We start from the raw sequence: 22,600 nt of genomic DNA on the forward strand, positions 1-22,600 counted from the left end.
ATGATTAATGAAAATATAAATCATTCATAGCATTAATAGATGTCTAAGAAAATAAATTTTAAAATACAATGCAAATAGCAACCCTGCACCCCACCACTTACAGACTTTTTTTTTTAATTTTTTTAAGTAATATTCCCATTTCTTAATTTTTTATCAGGCATTACCTATTGACTTCCTATTACAACCTTTCTCTCTTCTCCATACTGTTTGTTATTGTCATTGTTGACATTGTTAAACAGATACCTAAAATATCACTTACTGGGGATCCAAATAGTGTCTGTGATTACATTTCTATTCTTATACAACTTTTGTTTTTTTCTTGAACTTAGTAACTGCTCCACCTTCTCCTTTCCACATCTACAAATTTTCATGTAGGAATCCTTAATTTCTCTTCTGGGTCTGTTCAGTGTCTATTGGTAGTTTTTTTTCCATGTTCACACCAATCCGTGTATCAGTTTTTTTTCTTTCCTTGAGACTCACTCTGTTCTAGAAACTCTGTAGTACTATTGCATTTGGACTGTCTGCTTGTAGGCCTCCTGACTCAGTATCCTGATTTGGCCTCCTCATTTCTTCTATCCTGCATCTTCCAGTTTCTGGGTTGACATCCTCCAATAGTTTCCTGTGAAATGCACTTGGAAGGTAAATGTTTTATGTTCATATGTTTCTCAAAATATTCTCACAGTTGACTGCTTTGGGTAGGGCTTGCACTAATTACTAGTAGATTTTTACTTAGTACTCTTGTCTAGAAATCTAGGCCTTAGACTTGCCTTCCACTGAGTCTTTTCTGCTCAGTTTTCTCTAGAAAGTACTATTGGTCCCTGATTTCTCAGGTCTGCTAAAAGTTATCTAGTCTGTTCTCCTTTTGCAGCTGTTCCTCTTAAGTTTTCCTCAAAATGTCTTCAGTTCTCCTCGCTCTGTGGGTTTTCACCTTAATTAATTAATTAATTTCTCTCTCTCTCTCTCTCTCTTTCTCTCTCTATTTAAATTAGTCTCCACACCCAGCATGGGACTTGAACTCAGAATCCCAAGATCAAGAGTCTACTGACCAAGCCAGCCAGGCATCCTCTCACCTTGATTTCTTTTAATGTTAATTTAGTGAACTGCCAGGACAGATTTTAAATAAATGCATGTGATCAACTTGCATTTTAAGGCAGAAATCCTTAACTAGTTTTTCTATTTTTTCCTTTGGCTTAAAACAATTTATTCTTTTTTCTCTCCTGGTTGGCTTGGCTTCTCTGGGCAGCTCTCTTATGATTGCAGTCAGGTGGAAGTAGTGCTCATCATTTCAGTCTTGACTCAGCTGGATTGAGGTAGCTCACTCAGGGCCATAGTCTGTGCTGGCCACTGACTTGAACACACACATCTGGCCTCTTGTTGGGGCTTGGATGTCTTAGAGCACAATGGCTGGGTTCTGAACAGGGAGAGTGCCAAAAGCCAAGTGCTTCAAGAGTCCTTAGGTAGGTTGTGTTTGTTTTTGTTTTAATGAGATTTTAAAGATAAAAACCTAATACAGACCCATAGTAAAAATCTGGACTAAAATGGAGTATTGTGAAATCTCCCTCCTGCCTCAGAGCCTTACATACAATCTCCAGAAACTGGCCACTACTGTTGGAGGAAGTTTCTGAGTATTCAAGCTTATATGTTTATATCCTCTCCACCCTCATTTTTAAAATACAAATGAGTATACACTATTCCTTAACTGTTTGTTCTTCCAGTTAATGCAGTTTATGGATGATTTTATATCAGCACATCTAAACCTAGTGCATCTTTGTTAATGTGCATACTGTAATACCGGAGGTAGAATGTGAGAAAATAGGGTGACTGCTATTTCCTTTTCTTACTTTCCTTTTGGAGTTTGTTACAACTAATATTTGAGAATAACTGTTCCCACTGAGTTGGTAAAGAATTGAATTTATTTTCTTTGTTTTATTTTACATGTAATATATACTCTAATTTTTAGTAATTGCTTCATACATTAAACTTTCTGTTTTTCTAAAGTAAACTCAATGTCTCTTTTTTTTCTGATTAATTTCTTGCTATTTTAGGCTATTAGAATCATAAAAGCTCATTGCAAGTCGTCATTTTTTCAGCAAACATGTGAATGCTTTCCAAATGCTAGGTACTGTGAATGATTTAGAGGACAGAGAGGGAAATAAGGCTGATAGGGTGCCTTCCATGGTCTTGAAACTAGTGAGACACTAGTCCCCTTGTGCGCTGCTGAAATGTGAACAAGGACCTCTAAGCTCATGAAGGGTAAGGAGAAATCTGCTCTGCTGAAGACCATAGAAGGCCTTTGAGAAGAGATGGCAGGTGTCACGAAAAGTAAAGAACAAGTAGGCATTTGCTAAGTGGATAACGGTAAAGGGCATTCGAGGCAGAGGAAGCAGCTGTGCAAGGCTTGGAAATGGGCGAGGATTGTGTGTTTGGGACCAGAGGCAAGCATTAAAGGTTGGAAAGGTGAGCAGGAGCCACATCTTGAGAAGCTTTGTGTGTCATAGGAAGGGTTGGGACTTTATCCCTAAGAAACTATTGGAAGATTTTAAGAGGTGATATAGCTAGATCTGTAGTAAAGTGAAGGATGGATTGGGAGACATTAATAGGATGAACAAACAGGAAGCTGTTGCTGTGGCTCATGCTAAATACAAGAAGGGCCCGAGCCATTGGGGTTTGTATTTAAATACGAAGAGGGTTGGTTATACATAAAAAAATAAAAATACTGTGGGCTGATCCCAGAAACCAACTGTGCTTTATGACAGTCTATGAAAAATTGTTTTTGTATTCCATATATTATTGGCTTAAAATGTACTTTTTGTTGAGCTAATCATGTATTTACATGTAGTTGTAGGAAGCGACAGAGCTATCCCTTATGCACATGGCCTAGTTTCCACCAATGGTAGTACCTTGCAGAACCATGGTACAATATCACACCAGGATATTGACATTATTAGAGTCCTGTGAATGTAATTTCCTAATGCAACCTTCTTAGGAGCTACTGGGTTAAATGATGAAACGTCAAATATACATCATGCATAATATTCTGTATCTGTTACCATTCTACATGTGGCCTAAATATGGTCCTGTGAGACCATAAACAACCTTCTCTGTGTCTCTCCCTCTTTTTTTATTTATTATTTTTTTTATTGGAGTTCAAATTGCCAACATTTAGCATAACACCCAGCACTCATCCCGCCAAGCGCCCCCCTCAGTGCCCATCACCCAGTCACCCCAACCCCCTGCCCACCTCCTTTTACACTACCCCTTGTTCGTTTTCCAGAGTTAGGTGTGTCTCATGTTTTGTCACTCTGTGTCTGTCTTATGTTTTTAATTCCTAGTGCCTAGTGCAAGGCCTGGCATTTAGGTTCCCAATACATATTTGATGCACAGTCAAGAGGCTGAGATCGTGCACATTCATATACAGTGTTTTTCAGAGATATTTTTTCAGCATCAGTGTTTTCTTTGCTGAGTCTTGAGACCCTACTGGTGATTCTTGAAGTGGTAAACATTTCATGGGCTTAGTCTAGCAAATGGAATTTGACTTTAAAACTGGAGTGAGGAAATAGAAAGTATGCTTTGTCGAGGTGTGTGTGCCTTTCTCTTAAATGATTCTGTGAGAATCTTTGGAATTCTTTTCATATAACAATATTCAAAGAGTTCTGTCAGAATTTTAGTTCTGCTGTGGTCAAATGACTTTGGAAGGTATAGGTCTTAGCAGATTTAAATAGCAGAGACAGCCCATGTTCTTTCACTGATGCGGAGTTTTGTTAAAATAGAATACGGGTATCTCCAGGTCTGACTTCCTCCCCACAACCCATGAGACTAAGTGACTTATCTAATATCCTACAGAACGACTCACTGACAAAGACCCAGAAAATCATTCTGACATTTAGATAATTTTGTTGTAAAATGAATTTGCCTGATGGCAAAAAAAAAAAAAAAAAAAAAAAAAAATCAGTGAGACTGAAGGTTATAAGGCAAACATTTTCTCTAGAGTCTAGATAATTTTTTAAAAGATATTGGTAATTTGGATTTGAGGCTCTTTAGGAACCAGAGCAACCGTGTGATTATAAATGAGTAATGTTGAGTGAATAAGCTTAGAAATGTTTGACTCTTAATATTATCACCTTAACATCTATGTAGCCAACCAGTGACATGCATGTTATTTTTAGTTGTTTTTGTTTGTTTGTTTTTCCTTGTGTATGCATGGCTATTTTGATTTTTTTCAAAACCCTTAAGGAGAAAGTACAACTTGAATACTTTGAATTTGAGAAAATCAATAGACATATGAAATTAAACTTAGCTAAAATGAATACATAATTAAGAAATTTTCTCCCAAACATCCTGTATATCTTATTATCTCAAAGGATGTTGATGAAATCTTTAGAAAGATGTCACAAATAACTGTGCACAGAGGACTCTACCTCCAAAACTACACTTATAGTTTTGGAGTTAAAGACTATTAGACTCTGTGCACATGTGCCAGTGTCGTTCTACACTTTAAACCCAACATGTAGATTAATAGAAAACTTCTTTATCTTAGCTAGCATAATGGTTGGTTTGTGTGCCAATTTCTACAATGCAGATTCATTTAAGACTTCTTAAAAACTCCATCATGGTATAGTGTCTCAATAGGGGCCACATAATGCAGTGTGTTTCTGAATTAACCTAACATGATATCTGAAATGTTTTGAAAAATATAGCCACATGGAAGATTGAAGAAGAGTCATTAAGCTCCAGTATTTAATCCTGGGCCAGTCTTAATGTCTGTGTCTTGAATTAAGGACTATGTGTGTTTATTGAATTAGTTGATTACCAATAGTAAATTTTAAAAACAACTTCATTAATTTATGTTTTCTTTTTGACTAGATTTTGAGTTCCTTGAATGGGAATACCTGTCACATTCATTTTTTGTGTCTAGTATATCGTTAGTGCTCAATAAATATTTTTTGATTGTCCATTTTTCTGAAATTGCCTCTATCCCATCTTTTGGACTTCTGAATATTTTCTTTCTCCTTTACTTCTCCTGACTCCTTTAGAAATCTCATTCTTTTTTGTTCTTTTCAAATATACCTCTCTTTAGTCTATTGGGTAACTGATCTCCTGAACTCCTTGGGAGCTCTTTGATATACTAGACAACAGGATGTACACATCTTCAGACAACACTAGGCACAGGGCTGTGTACATAAATGGTGATCAGTAATAATAACTAGACATAATTACATAATAAGAACTGTAGGTTAGGAAACTTTTTCAGTGAATACTCTTATTTATAATACTTATATCCTATTTTTTTTTTTTTTTTGGAAATGTAACAAGACAGAGGTTCATTGTTAATTAGGAAAAAAGAACTATGGATCCAAATGGATGAAAATTTTCTTTCCATTAGATTTATTGAAATATAGAATAATGTATTTTTACACATTTAAACATAAAATATATACATAGCTATATGGTTGTGAATGAAAAAGTAAATTTATGTGTTTCTTTTTCAGACTGTTTTTCTTTAAAAATAATATTCCTTAGATGTTCTAGGAAAACACCTTACTTAGGCCTTCCCCAAATTAGAAAATTATGTTATCTTAATGTATCTAGAAGTCAGACAATTATATCCTTTATTAAAGCACCCAAGAAGCTGAATGTTATTGGTGATTTAACAGTAAAATTGGATCAGGTAAAAGTGAGTAGCCAAGACTGTCCTCGATAAAATCACCATTAGGACAATACTGAATAATTCTGCTAGTAATTTTGTTTCAAGAAATGCTTAAGGGTGAATGGTATTATATGACTTCAGAAATGAGAAAACCATACATGTGAGAGCAGTATTCATGAAGAGGTAATTCACAGATAATGATGTTCAGAAGTTCCCAAGGTCATGCTGGGAGAGTCAAAGGGGTCCATTTGCGTGGATTTGGAGGTTTCAGAGGCATCGGACTTAGCTTAGCTCTTACCCCATTTGCCTCTGCACCAATTCCAATTTCCATTCATTTCTAACTATGAAGCAGTAGCATAAAACACAGAATTTACATTATTATTTGAGCCACAAAATAAACCTGCCTGTTATAGAATAAAAACTTAAAAGCAATGATTTTAAAGAGGTGTTTTTTTTTTTTTTTCTTTTTTTAACACTGCTAGTGATTTCAAAGCCACCAGTAAGGTCTCAAGACTCAGCAAACTCATGTTTTTTGTTTTTTTTTTTCTCTCTACCCCCTCCCAGTTTCTTTCTCTGTCTCAAGAAAGTGACAGATGACTTTCAGTTGTGCTGCATTTGAAAATGTTCCCATATTTCTTTTGCAGTTCAGTCAGATTACTCTGTAGGTGACAAATAGGAGGTGAGATGGGATCTGGGAACCAGTATGTATTCTCTTCCTTTGTCATTATCCTTTACATTGGTGTTTCAGATTAGCCTTCAGAAAATAGGTCATGGAAGCTGCTGGTTGATTTTTTGCTCTGGTCAGAGTAGTATGAACCTTGCTTACTCTGGTGGGTAGAATTGCTTTGGTAAGTATTACTTGTATGTATAAAATCTAGCATTTATTTCATGTGGGATAACTTACCTGATAATTCATTTTCTATTTTGGAGAACTCACTGTAAAGATACTGCAGAATAGAATGGATGGATACCTATTAATCTGAAATTAAACTTTGTTTATACATTTGCAATATCTACCTATGTAAAAGAATATTTCTCTTTAGAAGTTTACTGATATATTGGGCAAAAAGGGCTTCCTGTTGCCTCCCATTATTTTTGTGTATGATTATTAAATTTCAGTTAGGTAGACTTTTTATTTAGTATAATGTCATTGTAATAAATTTGTGGGATATAAACATAAACACAAAGCACAAACATTTGCTTTTATAAATCTTTAAATTATTAAGAGTGTTGTATTTTACTACAATTATTATAATATGGTTCTGAGAAATTTCAAGTCATTCTTAACCTGAAACTTACTGATAATGGTTTATGGAACTACATGACACTTGAGAGTCAATAGGATCTGAAGGTCTAACTGTTTCCTAGCCCTGTAATTTTCAGTCAATTAATAAAGTCCTTTGTCCATTTTTCTTCACCTGTAAAATGGAGATAATAATAGATATGTTCATTATGGGGATGTTGGAAGCATTAAATAAGTTAATATTTGTAAAATGTTTTAGACAAGAGCCTGGAACACAATAAGTGTTCACTAGATGTTAGCTGCCATATAATTATTATTAATTTTCCTATTATTGTAGAGATTGAAACATTCTATACATGTACACTTAATGGATTGATACAGCGAATAAGTTTTTTTTCATAGTGATATTTTTTTTTAGTTTAGTTGATACAATATTACATTAGTTTCAGGTGTACAACATAATGATTTGACAAGTTTATACATTATGCTATGCTTACCACAAGTGTACCTACCATCTATCCCCATGCATTGCTATTACAATATCAGTGACTATATTTTTTATGCTTTTTTATGATTTACTCATCCTGTAACTGAAAGCTTGTATCTCCTACTCCCCTTCACCCATTTTGCCCATTCTCCCACCATCTCCCTTCTGCCAACTGTCAATTTATTCTGTATTTTTAGGTCTGGTTCTGTTTTTTGTTTATTTACTGATTTTTTGTTTTTAGATTCCACATATGAGTGAAATCATATAGTATTTGTCTTCCTCAATCTAACCTATTTCACTTAGCATAATACTCTGGGTCCATCGGTGTTGTTGTAAATGGTAAGATCCCCTCTTTTTTTATTCTCAAATAATATTCCATTATATATATATACTACATCTTCCTAATCTGTTTGTCCCTTGGTGGACACTTAGGTTGCTTTCATATCTTGGCTATTGTAAATAATGCTGCAATAAATATAGGGTGCATGTATCTTTTCAGATTAGTGTCTTTGTTTGGATAAATACCCAGTAGTGGAATTATTGATTCATATGGTTTTTCTATTTTTTTTTAATTTTTATTTATTTATGATAGTCACAGAGAGACAGAGAGAGAGAGAGAGAGAGAGGCAGAGACATAGGCAGAGGCAGAGGGAGAAGCAGGCTCCATGCACCGGGAGCCCGACGTGGGATTCGATCCCGGGTCTCCAGGATCGCGCCCTGGGCCAAAGGCAGGCGCTAAACCTCTGCACCACCCAGGGATCCCTGGTTTTTCTATTTTTAATTTTTTGAGGAACCTCCATACTGTTTTCCACAGTGGTTGTAACAATTTACATTCCCATCAACAGTGTATGAGAGTTCTTTTTTCTCCATATCCCTGCCAACACTTGTTATTTCTTGTCTTTTTAATTTTTGGCCATTCTAATGGGTATGAGGTGATATTGTGGTTTTGATTTCCATTTCCCTGATGGTTAATGATGTTGAGCATCTTTTCATGTTTACCATCTGTGTGTCTTCTTTGGAAAAAATGTCTATTCAGGTCCTCTGCCCATTTTTAAATTAGATTCTTTGTGTTTTTGATGTTGAGTTATAGAAGTTCTTTATGTACTTTGGATATTCACCCTTTATTGGATATATCATTTGCAAATATCTTCTCCCATTTAGTAGGTTGCCTTTTGTTTTGTTGATGGTTTCTTTTGTTATGTAAAAGCTTTTTATTTTGAGATAGTCCCAGTAGTTTATTTTTGCTTTTGTTTCCCTTGCTTTAGGAGATACCATCTAGAAAAATGTTGATGTGGCTGATATCAGAGAAATTACTACCTGTGCTCTCTTCTAGGATTTTTATGGTTTCAAGTCTCACATTTAGGTCTTAAGTCCATTTTGAGTTTATTTTTGTGTATGGTGTTAAGAAGTGGTTCAGTTTCTTCTGCATGTAGTTTTCTAGTTTTCCTAGCACCATTTATTGAAGAGACTACCTTTTTCTTATTTTATATTCTTGCCTCCTTTGTCATAGATTAATTGACCGTACAATCATGGGTTTATCTAAGGGGTCTCTATTGTGTTCCATTGATCTATGTGTCAGTTTTAGTGTCTGTATCACAGTGTTTTGATTATTATAGTTTTGTAATATATCTTGAATCCTAGAAGTGTGATATCTCCAGCTTTTTGGATCTTTTGAGATTCCATACAAATTTTAGTATTATTTGTTCTAGTTCCATGAAAAATGCTGTGGGTAGTTTGATAGGAATTGCATTGAATCTGTAGATTGCTTCGAGTAATATGGACATTTTAACACTATTATTATGACCCATGAGAATAGAATATGTTTCCATTTGTTTGTGTTATCTTTAAGTTTTTTCATTAATGTTTTGGAGTTTCCAGAGTCCAGGTCTTTTATCTTTTTGGTTAAATTTATTCCTAGCTATTTTATTCTTTCTGGTGTAATTTTAAATGGTGTTGTTTTCTTAATTTTTCTTTCTGCTACCTCATTATTAGTGTGTAGAAACACTACTGATTTCTAGGTATTAATTTTGTATCCTGTAACTTTACTGAATTCATTTATTACATATAGTCAGTTTTTTTTGGTATATTTAGGATTTTCTATGTCTCATGTCCTCATCAGTTTAACTTTTACCAATATGGATGCCTATTTCTTTTTCTTGTCTGATTGCTGTGGCTTAGACTTCTAGTACTATGTTGAATAAAAGTAGGGAGAGTGGACATCCTTGTCTTGTTCTTGATCTTAGAGGGAAAGCTCTCAGTTTCTCACTATTGAGTATGGTATTCACTTTGGGTTTTGTGTGTATGTGTGTGTATACATACATACTCTAGCCCCACTTTGTTGAGAGGTTGTTGGGTTTTTTTTATCATGAATATCATCTTGGGATGATCATATGATTTTTATACTTCATTTTGTTGATGCTGGTGTATCATAGTGGTTGATTTGTGGATATTGAATTATGCTTGCATTTCTGGAATAAATTCCACTTGATCCTTGAATGATCTTTTTAATGTATTGTTGTATGTGGTTTCCTAATATTTTGTTGAGGATTGTTGCATCTATATTCAGGAATATTGGCCTATTTTTTTTGTGTGTGTGTGTGGTATTTTTGTCTGGCTTTAGTATTAGGGTAATGCTGGCTTTGTAGAATATATTTGGAAGTTTTTCTTTTATTTTTTTTGGAACAGTTTGAGGAGAATAGGGATTAACTATTTTCTGAATGTTTGGTAGAATTCACCTGGGAATCCATCTAGTCCAAGACTTTAATTTTGGTGGTTTTTGATTAGCGATTCAATTCCTTTCCTTGTAATCAATTTCTTCAGATTTTCGGTTTGTTCCTGATTTAGTTTTAGAAGAGTGCATATTTCTAGAAATTTATCTATTTCATCTATCCGTTTCTGCTAGATTGTCCAATTTGTTGGCATATAAATTTTCATAGCAGTCTTTTTTTTTTATAGCAGTCTCTTATAATCGTTTTTATTTCTGTGGTTTTAGTTATTACTGCTGTCTTGTTTCTGATCTTATTTATTTAGGTCTTTTTTCTTGATGAGTCTGGCTAAAGGTTTATCAATTTTGTTTATCTTTTCAAAGAATCAGGTCTTGGTATCATTCATTTTTTTCCTAATGTGTTTTTTAGTTTCTGTGTCACTTATATCTGCTCTGATCTTTATTATTTCCTTTTTTTCTACTGACTTTGGGCCTCTCTTTTCTTTTTCTAATTCCTTTAGTTGTAAGGTTAGGTTATTTATTTGAGCTCTTCCTTTTTGAGGAAGGCCTACATCACTTTGTATTTTCCTCTTAGAAATGCTTTCACTGTGTTCCAAAGATTTTGGATCATTGTGTTTTCATTTTCATTTGTCTCAATATATTTTTTAAATTATTTCTTTGACTTCTTTTGGCCCATTAGTTGTTAGGATCATATTGTTTAGCCTCCATATGTTTGTGTTGTTTCCATATTTTTCCTTGTAATTAATTTCTAGTTTCATACCACTGTGATTAGAAAAGATGCATGGTATGATTTTGTTCTTCTTAAATTTATTGATGCTTGTTGTGTGGCTCAATATGTGATCTATTCTGGAGAGTTTTCCTTGTGCACTTGAAAAGAAAATAGTGTATTCCGTTTTATGTATTTTTAAAAGCTTATTTATTTATAATCTCTACACACATTGTGAGGCTCAGACTCATAACCCTAAGATCAAAAGTCACATGCTCTACTGACTGAGCCAGCCAGGTGCCCCTATTCTATTGATTTTATTTTTATTGTTACTTATTTTATTTTTAAAGATTTTATTTATTTATTTGATAGGAGGAAATGGGGAGAGAGAGAGAGAGCAAGCACAAGCAGGGGGAGAGGCAGAGGGAGAGGGAGAAGCAGGCTCCCCACTGAGCAGGGAGCTTGACATAGGGTTCGATCCTAGGACCCTGGTATCATGACCTGAGCTGAAGGCAGAAGCTTAACCAACTGAGCTACCCAGCTGCCCCTATTCTACTGTTTTTAGATGGAATGTTCTGTGTATATCTGTTATGTTCATCTGGTACTATATATCATTCAAAGACATTGTTTCTTTTGTTCATTTTCTGCCTGAATAATCTATCCATTGATGTAAGTGGTATGTTAAAGTGCTCTAATATTATTGTATTACCATCAGTTTTTCCTTTTATGCCCATTAATATTTGCTTTATGCATTTAGGTACTCCAGTGTTGAGTGTATAGATGTTTACAATTGTTCTATCTTCTTTTTGGATTGACCCCATTATCATTATGTAATGCCCGTCTTTGTCCAGTACAGTTTATTTTAAAGTCTGCTTTGTCTGAGATAAGTATTGCTTCCCTGCCTCTTTTTCCCCCGCTTCCATTTCCATGGTAAATGCATTGTCATCTTTTTGCTTTTGGTCCATATGTGTCTTTAGATCAGAGATGAGTCTCTTGTAAGCAGCACACAGATGGATCTTGTTTCTTTATCCATTCTGCCATCCTGTGTCTTTCGATTGGAGCATTAAGGCCCTTTATATTTAAAGTAATTATTGATAGGGGAGCCTGGGTGGCTCAGTTGGTTAAGCATTTGCCTTTGGCTCAGGTCATGGTCCTGGGGTCCTGGGATTGAGCCCCACACAGGCTCCCTGCTCAGCAGGGAGTCTGTGTCTCCCTGTCCCTTTGCCCCTCCTCCTGCTTGTGCTTGCTCTCTCTCTCTCTCTCAAATAAATAAATAAAATATTAAAAAAATAATTATTGATAGATACTGCCATTTTGTTGTTTTCTATTTGTTTTTTTGTAGTTCTTCTCTGTTCCTTCTCTTGCTCTCTTTCTTTGTGATTGATGAGTTTCTATGGTCTTATGTTTGGCTTTCTTTATTTTTTGTGTATCTATTATAGGTTTTAGGTTTGTGGTTACCATGAGATTCATGTATGACATCCTAAGTAAATAGCAGTCTACATCAATTTAGTGGTCATTTAAAATCAAACACATTCTTACTAAAAAAAAAAAAAAAAAAAAAAAAAAAAAAAAAACCGGAAAAGAAAAAATACCATTTCCTTTTCCTTATCTCCCCCTTTCTTTATTCCTGCCTTCATGTTTTATGTATATGTGACCATATTTTACAATTTTTCAAAAAAATATTTATTTGAGAGTGCATGTGAGAGTATGAATGCAGGAGAGGAAGAAGCAGAGCAGGGAGCCCAACATAGGGCTTCATCCCAGGACCCTGAGATCATGACCTGAGCTGAAGGCAAACATTTAACCCATTGAGCCACCCGGATGCCTCTACATCTTTTTTTTTTTAAGGTTTATTTATTCATTTGAGAGAGAAAGCACTCCCATGTGTTTGTGGGGGGAAGGGCAGAGGGAGAAGGAGAGAGAGAATCTTAGGCAGGCTCCATGCTGGGAACATGAAGCTTGATGTAGGTCTTAATCTCACAACCTTGAGATCAGGATCTGAGCCAAAATCAAGAGTCCAAGGCTTAACTGACTGAGCCACCCAGGTGTCCCACATCTCTTTATTCAAAATTGTATTATGTCTACTTATAGCCATTTCTTTTCTACTTAAAGAAGTCCCTTTAACTCTTCTCGTAAGACTCCTTTATCTTTTGTCTAGAAAATACTTTATTCTTCCTTCAAATTTAAATGATAACCTTGCCAGATAGAATATTCTTGGTTGTAGGTTTTTTTCCTTTCAGCACTGGCATGCCACTCCATTCTGGCCTGCATAGTTCCTGCTGAAAAATCAGCTGAGAATCTTATAGATTTTCCCTTGTAGGTAACTGTTTCTCTCTTAGCAAATAACTTTCATTCAACTGAAATTCAAAATCTGTTTGTCCATGTCCACATATTTGCAGGGGACTAATTCACTTAATTAATGAAGGCGATGTTTGTTGAATTCGTACCATGGATATGCCTAATATATTAGGCATTTTGGAGAATATAAGATCATTTTACTCAAGAAACTTATTTAACATGCTTATTATGAGTAGGAGAGGTGGCTGATGAATAAATGCTATAGTGTACTTTGAAGTGATAAGAAAATCAGATTATTTGAGCTCAGTGGATTTTACATTTTGTAACAGATTGCACAACAAGCACATGTTTTTTGTTCTCAAACAGGTTTCTGCATGTTTGTGCTGAGCTTGGTGAAGAAACATTATCGTCTACAGTTTTATATGGTTTGTATTAACCATAACTATATATAATAAAAACGCCTACCTTTATTTTTTCTTCTATAGTGAGAAGATCTAATCTGCTAGTTGATGTTTTGCCTAAATGTGAGGGGTATTTCAATTTTTGATGATTAGTAAATATAAAGGATTTAAGTTATACAATTTTTGAAGATTTAAAATTTTTAACTGGTTTCAAAGTTTCCTAAAAACTCAACTCTTTCTTTGAATATTTTCAAAGACTGTAAAATTAAAATCAAGTATTTGAAGTGTTTTTATAGTCTCCTGAATAGTTAGTAAGCCTGGAAAATATCTACCATATTTTTTTATGGAAAGTAACTATATTTGTTCTTAGCCTGCACATAAATAGAACAAAACATACATTTTCTTGCTAGCTATGGTTAGTCACACAGATAATTACATAATTCTTTTTGCCCTAAGGTATTTTATGCAGTGTATCATTGAACTGTGTTTAGTATCTTATGAAATTTATCACTGATGCAAACTGAGTATGATGAACTTTCTTATTTTCTTAAAAGATAGCTAATTAAAAGGTTGCAAAATGGAAAATATAGCATTTAGATCTGTGAATCCATGTATTAGTAAGGCTTGTTCTGGATTTGGGTATATTTCCTATTCTTTATGCTTTGCTTTTCTTCATTGAGACATTCTGCTGAGCATCATCACTGGGTAACTGTAGTATTTCTTACATTTCTAATTTCTAGGGATCCTGAGAGGAGAGTAAAATGATCCATGAAAATCTAGAAACCATCAAGACAAATTATAAATAATAGTATCTCCTATGAAAATATAAATGGTGCCTATTGGAAAAAAATCATTTAAGCATTTTGAAGCAACTGGAATAAAAAAAATTGGATCTTTTATGCAGATAAAAATAAAACAAAACAGCTAATATATTATTTGACAAAATTGGAATAGGTTAATTATGAATAAATCAAAAATTGTAAGAATTTTGAACGTTTCCTAAATTCTAGTCAAAATTATGAGACAAATATTTAGAAACATCAGATTTTTCATTCATATTGTACTCATGCTGGTGATGCGAAAAATTACTAAAGTGGCATCTCTTAGGCTAGATGGGCTTGATGAAATCCACAAGTTTGAAACTGAAGTTGAACGCCATCATTGAACAGTACTGTGAAGACAACTTTCAAGTATGAAAAGCTGGCATTTAAGAGTAATTGGTCCCTGCTGGTTTGAATTATTTGAAGTCATTAATAACTCTTTATGGGAAAAAGTTACCATAATGAACTCTGAAAGAATAGCTTTTAGCAATTTTAATGCAGAATGCAGCCAGAGTAAAATGTTCCTCTCTAAATGCTGTAACACCACCATAAATTTCTCATTATCATTTTAATCTAATGATTTGAGATTATTGTATATTTTGTATGCGTTTTTAAATCCAGTGGTGTTTCTCAGTATTTTGAGCATTCCATTTGTGTATAAATTAAGATTACTTTGTTAAATGTCTTCATGGTTTTAAGGTTCCAGTAGGCACCAAAATGAATATAATTTACTAACAGCATTTATTTTGTACAACCCTATCATACAAAATTTGACCAGAAATCATGCTAGAAATTTGTGTTTCAAAATTGCTATTGCTCCAGGGCTGCACTGATCAGTTGTATTCACTAATTGTTGTGTTGTTGGGCTATTAACAGTTCGCATGGACTCATGTCACTTTACTGATAACAGTTACTCAGTCACATCTTGTCATCCAAAATCTGTTTGAAGGCATGATATGGTAAGGGGACAGTATTATGCTGCTTTGTATTTATGTCCTAGCCTTTTTAAAGCTCTTTCCCTTGGACAGTGTCTTGTAGATTGCTACTAAAATGTACTCTTTGTTGTTGCTGCTCTATGTCACTAAAATATCTTACTGAGTTTTTCTTACTATTTGACAACTGAAGACAAATACTTTGTTAACCTGAAAACCCTTCTTTTTGGGGTTCCAAATAAAATCCAGGAAGTCCTTGTGAAAGCTCCAAAAATTAAGTATATTTTCAGGTGTTACTACACCTTAGTGTGGCTTTTTACAAAGCATACCCAGACTTTAAAAAGAATATATTATTTTTGTGGAATGCAAAAAGAACACAAAAGTTGGCTTGTCAGCAAAGAGTGTGCTGGCAATGTATTTTCTCTGGGTGAAAGTTGGGTAGGTTCTACACTGCCTTTATGTAGCAGTGGGTATCCAGATTTCAGATGGAGTTACTTGCTATGTAGCAGCGCCTTGCAGGTTCAGAAAGCATTTTTGTTAGTTTTAAAATTATAAAAATTATTAGTTAAAAATCAGAGTGAAGAAAAACAATTTAAGAAATCTGACATATTATACCCATATTCTTTCTAAACCCATTAATTAAAATCTCTTACAGTTGTTAGGTTTTATCAAGATAAAACCCCTCCTCACAGCTTCATGTTTTATTTTGTTTTTATACCAAGGTGTATGTACATAAAACAATCAGAATCATTTTAAGATTGTCTTCCATATGCAAACTTTCAATTGATATGGGGCAGTTACTGAAATTAGTAGGTTCTGTACAATTAGTAGGGTTTAATGTAACTATAGACTAAGGTAGAATTAAAATTCATAGTTATTCCTGAACAAGAAATTGTGCTAAGAGCTTGGTATAAATTTATGAAATTATATTGTGTCTAAACAAATGCCTTGTTTCCATTTTGAAATACTTCTTTCTTTTTTATTCTTTGTACTATTATAACGTATTCTTCACAAAACTGAAATTTGAAAGTCTATAGCTGTAGAAATAGATTGCTTAATATTAAAATTAAATTGATTAATATTTTCCTTAGGAATATTCTCCTGGCATGTTAGTTTATTTATAGATTTTGCTCTGCTGAATTGCATTAAGCAGATCTGGGCAATTTTACTTGATATACATCGTTTCTACTAATGTTTTGGCAAATGTTATGTTCTGGATGAAGCTGCAGTGTAATCCAAAGGGTTATTGCATTGGTTCATTATGAGTCATAACCTGTATAAACGTTTGCCACTTAATCATATGGACTTTTTTTCTGATTTTTTTTTTAAGGTTCCTTGTTCCAATATCAAGTGTTATTTGCAATGACATAACTGCTTACCTTTTTGGATTTTTTTTTGGGAGGACTCCATTAATTAAGGTAATGGAACAACATCACAAGCAGGTCATTACCATAACCTTAAAGATGAGCCACTGGAGAAAATTTCCAACAACTTGGTGCTGTCGCACATTTTATTTCTGAGGTGCTTTGATTTTGCTTAACTGTATTTAACAACTACAGTGTAGGGGCAGTGAGCCATATTTCCCAATGATTCCATCTAGAGCCTTCACGAGATACTCTGTTGGCTCCTCAAGAAGGACCTGGCTCCATCAGTTATCCTCCATCTTGTGAAGGCTCGATTCACCTTTCTGCTGGTGCCTTTCCATTAGCTACAGTGCATTTTTTCTTTCTTCCATTCTCCAGCAACCCTACAAACAAGCCTTTACTAGACTCTGTTCTCCCCTCAAGCCATCTCATCTGTCACCTCTTTTACCAAATTTTTTGAAAGTCTCTCTACACTTAACCATCTTCACATATTCATGTCTATTTGTAAACTTTACACCCAAACTCATTTAAAAAACAAAACAAAACCCTGAGGCCCTAAAATAAAATACTGATAATGCAGTAATAAGTAAATGTTAAGATAAGGGAAAGAGACACGAGCAGATTTTGTCGTTTTGCCTTAGATTTGGTTCTACTTACAGTCAGTGGAGGCAAAGAAAGAAGTAAGTTACACAATTCTCATTTTGGGGAAACTAAGTCCTTGTAGAAAAACAGAACTTTTACTAGAACTAATTACTTTTAAACAAACTTTTCATGTTGGGGCTTTAGATATGCTTCATTCCATTCATGTATTGGGCAAAATATTTAGTAATATTCCCACAAATATGTTAATTGGCTATTTTGATGTTACTCTATGAAGGCAGTTTGGAGAGACTGAGACAGCTGTACAGATACAAAACCTGTTTGATCAGAATGATGCAAGAGGAGCTTAAGTGTTTCCAGAGAAAAGCATGGGCTGCTTATACTTCAAAAAAAAAATCTTCCATAAATTGTTCCCCACATAGGAGTCCAGCATACAGCATTGGGCTGAGCTGTAGGGATACTGGCAAGCAAGCAAAGCAAATATATATATTTAACATTTCTAAAGCTGCTTCAGCATAAGAGAAGTGATTAAATATTCAAGGCATCTATACCAGATGAGAAGTTTTTGGCTTAGGAAGCCTTCAGAGAGGCTGTTATGGTTGTAGAAGAATGTTACTGTCTGATTTTTAACATAGATTTCTAGTGAATTTACCAGGCTACATTAGTTGTATAATATACCCATATGTAATTAAACAAGTTAACCCCTAAATCAGTTTGATATAGATCAATTTAATTGATAGGTTATCTTTTTTTTTTTTTTTAAGATTTATTTGTTAGAATACAAGTTGTGGGGAGGGAAGGAATGAAAGGGAGAGAGAATCCCCAAGCAGACTTCCTTGCTGAGTGCAGAGCCTGACACAGGGCTCAGTCCCAGGACCCTGAGATCATGAACTATGCCAAAGTCAAGAGTGAGCTGTCCAACTGACTGAGCCACCCAGGCTACTGATAAGTCACCTTTAAAATAATCAACAGGCACTTTTTAATTTGATTCAGCTCCTACTCCATGACAGTAATATTGAATTATCCTAGGAAATAGTGTATATCAGTCTCTTCTCTGTGGCAGAATTGTTCTCAGATTTGTCAAGAAACTGTATCAACACTTTTAGCTTTGGACTTTATGAACATCATTAGGACAAGAGGTCTATAAAGAGATCAGGTAGGTTAGCCTGTCACCTGTTTCTGTCTGCAGAAACTTCTGTCTGATATTTATGTGGCTTCTGTCCCCACCCATCCACTGAAAGGATCCTCACAGAGGTCATCCATGATCTCCTGAAGACCAGATCCCTGTTTATCAGGCCTTACCTACAGGGCACCTCAGGCAGTTAGTGCTGTCCATTCCCAAATCTTTCCCTCCTGCCCCTGCATCACTGATTTCCAAACTTTCCTCCAGATTTCTCTGCCTGAATGCCCCATTGACTGAGAAACAATAGCCGGAATCTGAAACAGTATCTATTCTTAGAAGCACAACATGTTCCTTTCTTCATGGAGACAGACATAGATTGTGACCAAAGGGAGAAGGATATGTGAATACTTGTGGAGCAAATACTGTATCTGGAGTGTTTTGCCATTTCAGAAAGAGGTCTGTTGTATGCATGGCATTTTTGGGAACATATGAAAATCTGGTGCGCTGCAATGTCTGTGTTTTGTTATACTCATTCTATTTTTTGTCAGTAGTAGGTCAATACAGACCATATGTACTTGGAATGAGTACGCCTCATCCTTATTGCGAGAACTACACTATTGTGGGGGTTTATGTAAGCATAAAAGTCATGGGACGATGATTTCAATCTAGAGATTATAGTTCTTTGAGAGAGAAAAAATAAGTGGAAGTTATATAGAAACAAACATAAATTCACAGTATTTCAATTGTTTGAGGGTCTAATATGTTAGATATTATTAAAGAAATTTGCACAAATAAATTAGGATCATGGAATGAAGGAAAAAGGGTTGCAAAGCCATTCCAATAAGCAAAATGTAAGGAGAGATGTATAAGGTATTGTGGGACTTCATTGAAGAGAGTTTGCATATGTATTTGTGTGTTTTGTGAATGCAGTAACTCTTTTTAATTTATTTGGCTTTTTTTTTAGCTGTCTCCTAAAAAGACTTGGGAAGGATTCATTGGCGGTTTCTTTTCCACAGTTGTATTTGGATTCGTTGTGAGTTTTACTGAAGTTTTTATTTTATTTATATTTTGAAAAATGATGGGAAGTTTATTAGGATATTCTAAACCAAAAAACTGAACCACAAAATGCTAATAATGTATTTATTGAAACCCACTAAACAGAACCAATTCTGTACCCCAGTAGCTTTGATGTGGCCTCTTATCAGAATTACCTGGGGATCTTACACAAAATCTATGTTCCAGCCTCCTCCCAAGTCAGTTAATTCCCCCGGTTGATTCTAATATATACCCAGGCTCGGGACCACTGTTGTGCTGTTGTGCTTTGGTAGTTTCTAATAGCTATTCTGCCTTAAGGGGGACACAGGTGTTTGGACAAGTAGTGGCTTTGAGTGAAGTATAGAAGACAAATGATGTTGAAGAACTCTGCCTCCTTAATGAGTGCCGGCTAATTGGCTTTTTGGATGCTACTGTGAGCGCCAACTTACAGGAAAAGTTTGTTAAAAATAGTGGACATTTACTTTTAGCCATGCATAATGGGTATTGTTAATGTTTTAAAAATTAGTGTACAGGGATCCCTGGGTGGCGCAGCGGTTTAGCACCTGCCTTTGGCCCAGGGCGCGATCCTGGGGACCCAGGAATCGAATCCCACGTCGGGCTCCCGGTGCATGGAGCCTGCTTCTCCCTCTGCCTGTGTCTCTGCCTCTCTCTCTGTGTGTGTGACTATCATAAATAAATGAAAATTAAAAAAAAAAGAAATTAAAAAAAAATTAGTGTACAGTTATGAAATTTAGGTTTTTATTTAAAGAGTTTTTGTGAGAATCAAAGGACAATAAAGTGGCTGGATATAAGATGAGTATACAAAAAAATGACTGTTAGGAAGTTTAATTTTTGGAGCCTAATGAAAAAAGATGGATAGATATTTTATATATATATATATTTTTTTTTAATTCAATGTTTCATGGACTCTTACTTTGTTATTCAGGCTGCCTACATGTTATCCAAATACCAATACTTTGTCTGCCCAGTGGAATACCGAAGTGATGTAAACTCCTTTGTTACAGAATGTGAACCCTCAGAACTTTTCCAGCTTCAGAGTTATTCACTTCCTCCCTTTCTAAAGGCAGTGTTGAGACGGGTAAGATAAACATAGTTGAGGATCTTGTATCCCAAAGATAAAGGCTCATTTAAAAATAGGACTACGCTTTTTACAAGAAATCAGTTTTTATAGAATCTTTAACTCTATGATACAGAAGTGGTATCACTGTCTACTTAGCATCAATAATGTTTTCTATCCCCTTGTGATTCCCCTTTCTTGAACATAAAATGAATATTACTATCACAAACCACTTGTCTATTAGGAATTTACTTACCTAATGATTTGAATGATTACTGATAGTAATTTATCTTATATTTGTTTTGAAAACATTTTTCAGGATTCCTTAGGTTTCTACAAATCAAATGGGTTACAGTGAGCTTCACTTGTAACTGGTAGGAACTGACTCAATTTGAAGCTTAAGTAAAATTCAGTAGCTCAAGGATTCCTTGATTTTTAGGGGACCCTTACTAGTGCAGAAAGCTCTGGCTTCTAAAAAAACGTTTCCCTTTGAGAAGCACACTGTTGTCATTTAAAGGCAGTTGCTGAGGTCTCTCACTGAAGAATGTTGACATGCTGCCCAATAGAACCCTGCTGATCTGTGCCATCAGGAGTGGTGGGTGCTTGGTTAAAGTAAGGATCAAACAGCTCTGTGTGTGTGTGTGTGTGTGTGTGTGTGTTGTGTATGTGTGCGTATCTGAAATATTTTAAACTAAAGTCCATAATTTCTGAGGAGCATGTTGACCAACAAATTATTTCTCTCCTTGAGTGCATAATACATTGAATCCAAGAATTTTTTCCAATGTCCTAGCCATCTAACCTGCTACAAAACTTTTTGATGATATCAATCTTTGATGAGGGACAAGGCCTTTGCTTTGAGAACAGATCCAGAGATTGGTGTTCTGAATGATCTTTTTTAAGCCATACCTATTTATGCACTGTCTACAATTTGTAGTTTCAGTTTATTTAAAGTGGAGCAAGAACCAAGAATTTACAAAATAATTTGCCTGCAGAATTCTTCTGTTTTTATTATCTCCTCCCTGAATCTTTTATGACTGTCTTGCTGATGCTCAATTTGGTGGTCTTTTTAAAATCAACTTAATGACAAACTTTTCCCTCATTTTGTCATATAAAAGTGAAATAAAATACAAAATTAAAATATATAAAGTTCTACTGGTAAGAAATAAAGTCAGAAATTAACCGATTCTTAGTAATCCTACAACTCAAGTGTTGTAGAAGTTTCTAGATGAACTTGAGTATCCTGTCAACTGCAAGATTTCACTGTGCCAGGTGCTGTCAGTATGCTTAGAGAGGGAATGGAGAGTGCTGGCTATGTAGAGGTTGGAAATGAGAGCTTACACATACTTTTTTCTCCCATGATCCTGAAAATTTATGAAGTTAACAAAAATGTGGTATAATGATTTGACTTAATATTTATACCATTTTTAGTTTAGGTGGCATGCTCAGATATAATTTTAATGCACTTAAAACCCTTTTTCTTTATTTTCTCTTTAGGAAACAGTGAGCTTGTATCCTTTCCAGATACATAGCATTGCTCTTTCAACATTTGCATCTTTGATTGGTCCTTTTGGAGGCTTCTTTGCCAGTGGATTCAAAAGAGCTTTTAAAATCAAGGTGTGTGTTTAGAATCTGTTACATTATTAGAGAATATCATTAGGGAATGTGATATAGTTGTAATTTGTTTCTCTCTTGGTCTCCCACTTTAAGTCTATGGGCAAAAACTTATACGTACTATTTGTTTTAGCCTCACAGAAATGCTTCCTGGCTAATTTGAGTGTATTCAATCTTGTAAATTTTGGTCATGCTATGTTAATACGTTTCAAAGTGTTATGTCAGCCTCATTTATAGAAATGGCATGTGTCACTTAATGTTGGGACAAACACGGAATCTTGGTCCTCAAGTGCTCATCTAAAAATCCAGCTATGAATAAGTTTATGTGTTGTGCCATAGTCTCATTTGAAGAGACAAGCAGAAGAGCGTTTGGATATAATCATCCATTCTTACTAGATCTGGGGCCAGTTAATTCTTTCTGTAAAGGGAGAAATCATACATTTATTAATCATATTGCAACTACTCAACTCTAAACTCTGCCTCTGTAGTGCAGAAGCCCTGCGGGCAATATGTCAATGAATGGACATGA

The 22,600-nt window shown here is 34.8% G+C and overlaps 1 protein-coding gene across 1 annotated transcript in view; it reads left to right on the top strand.

Moving 5' to 3' along the window:
• CDS1 (CDP-diacylglycerol synthase 1) overlaps positions 1–22,600 on the top strand; it is a 67,452-nt gene that overhangs the window by 36,299 nt on the left and 8,553 nt on the right. The window contains exons 6-11 of the mRNA XM_072810649.1: positions 13,473–13,531; positions 15,205–15,287; positions 16,591–16,678; positions 19,312–19,380; positions 20,329–20,481; positions 21,955–22,074. Of these exons, the coding sequence (XP_072666750.1) occupies positions 13,473–13,531; positions 15,205–15,287; positions 16,591–16,678; positions 19,312–19,380; positions 20,329–20,481; positions 21,955–22,074 (572 nt within the window). The remainder of the gene's footprint in view (positions 1–13,472; positions 13,532–15,204; positions 15,288–16,590; positions 16,679–19,311; positions 19,381–20,328; positions 20,482–21,954; positions 22,075–22,600) is intronic.

This window comes from Canis lupus, chromosome 33, assembly GCF_048164855.1.
Source record: "Canis lupus baileyi chromosome 33, mCanLup2.hap1, whole genome shotgun sequence".
In the NCBI taxonomy this organism is placed as follows: Eukaryota; Metazoa; Chordata; class Mammalia; order Carnivora; family Canidae; genus Canis; species Canis lupus.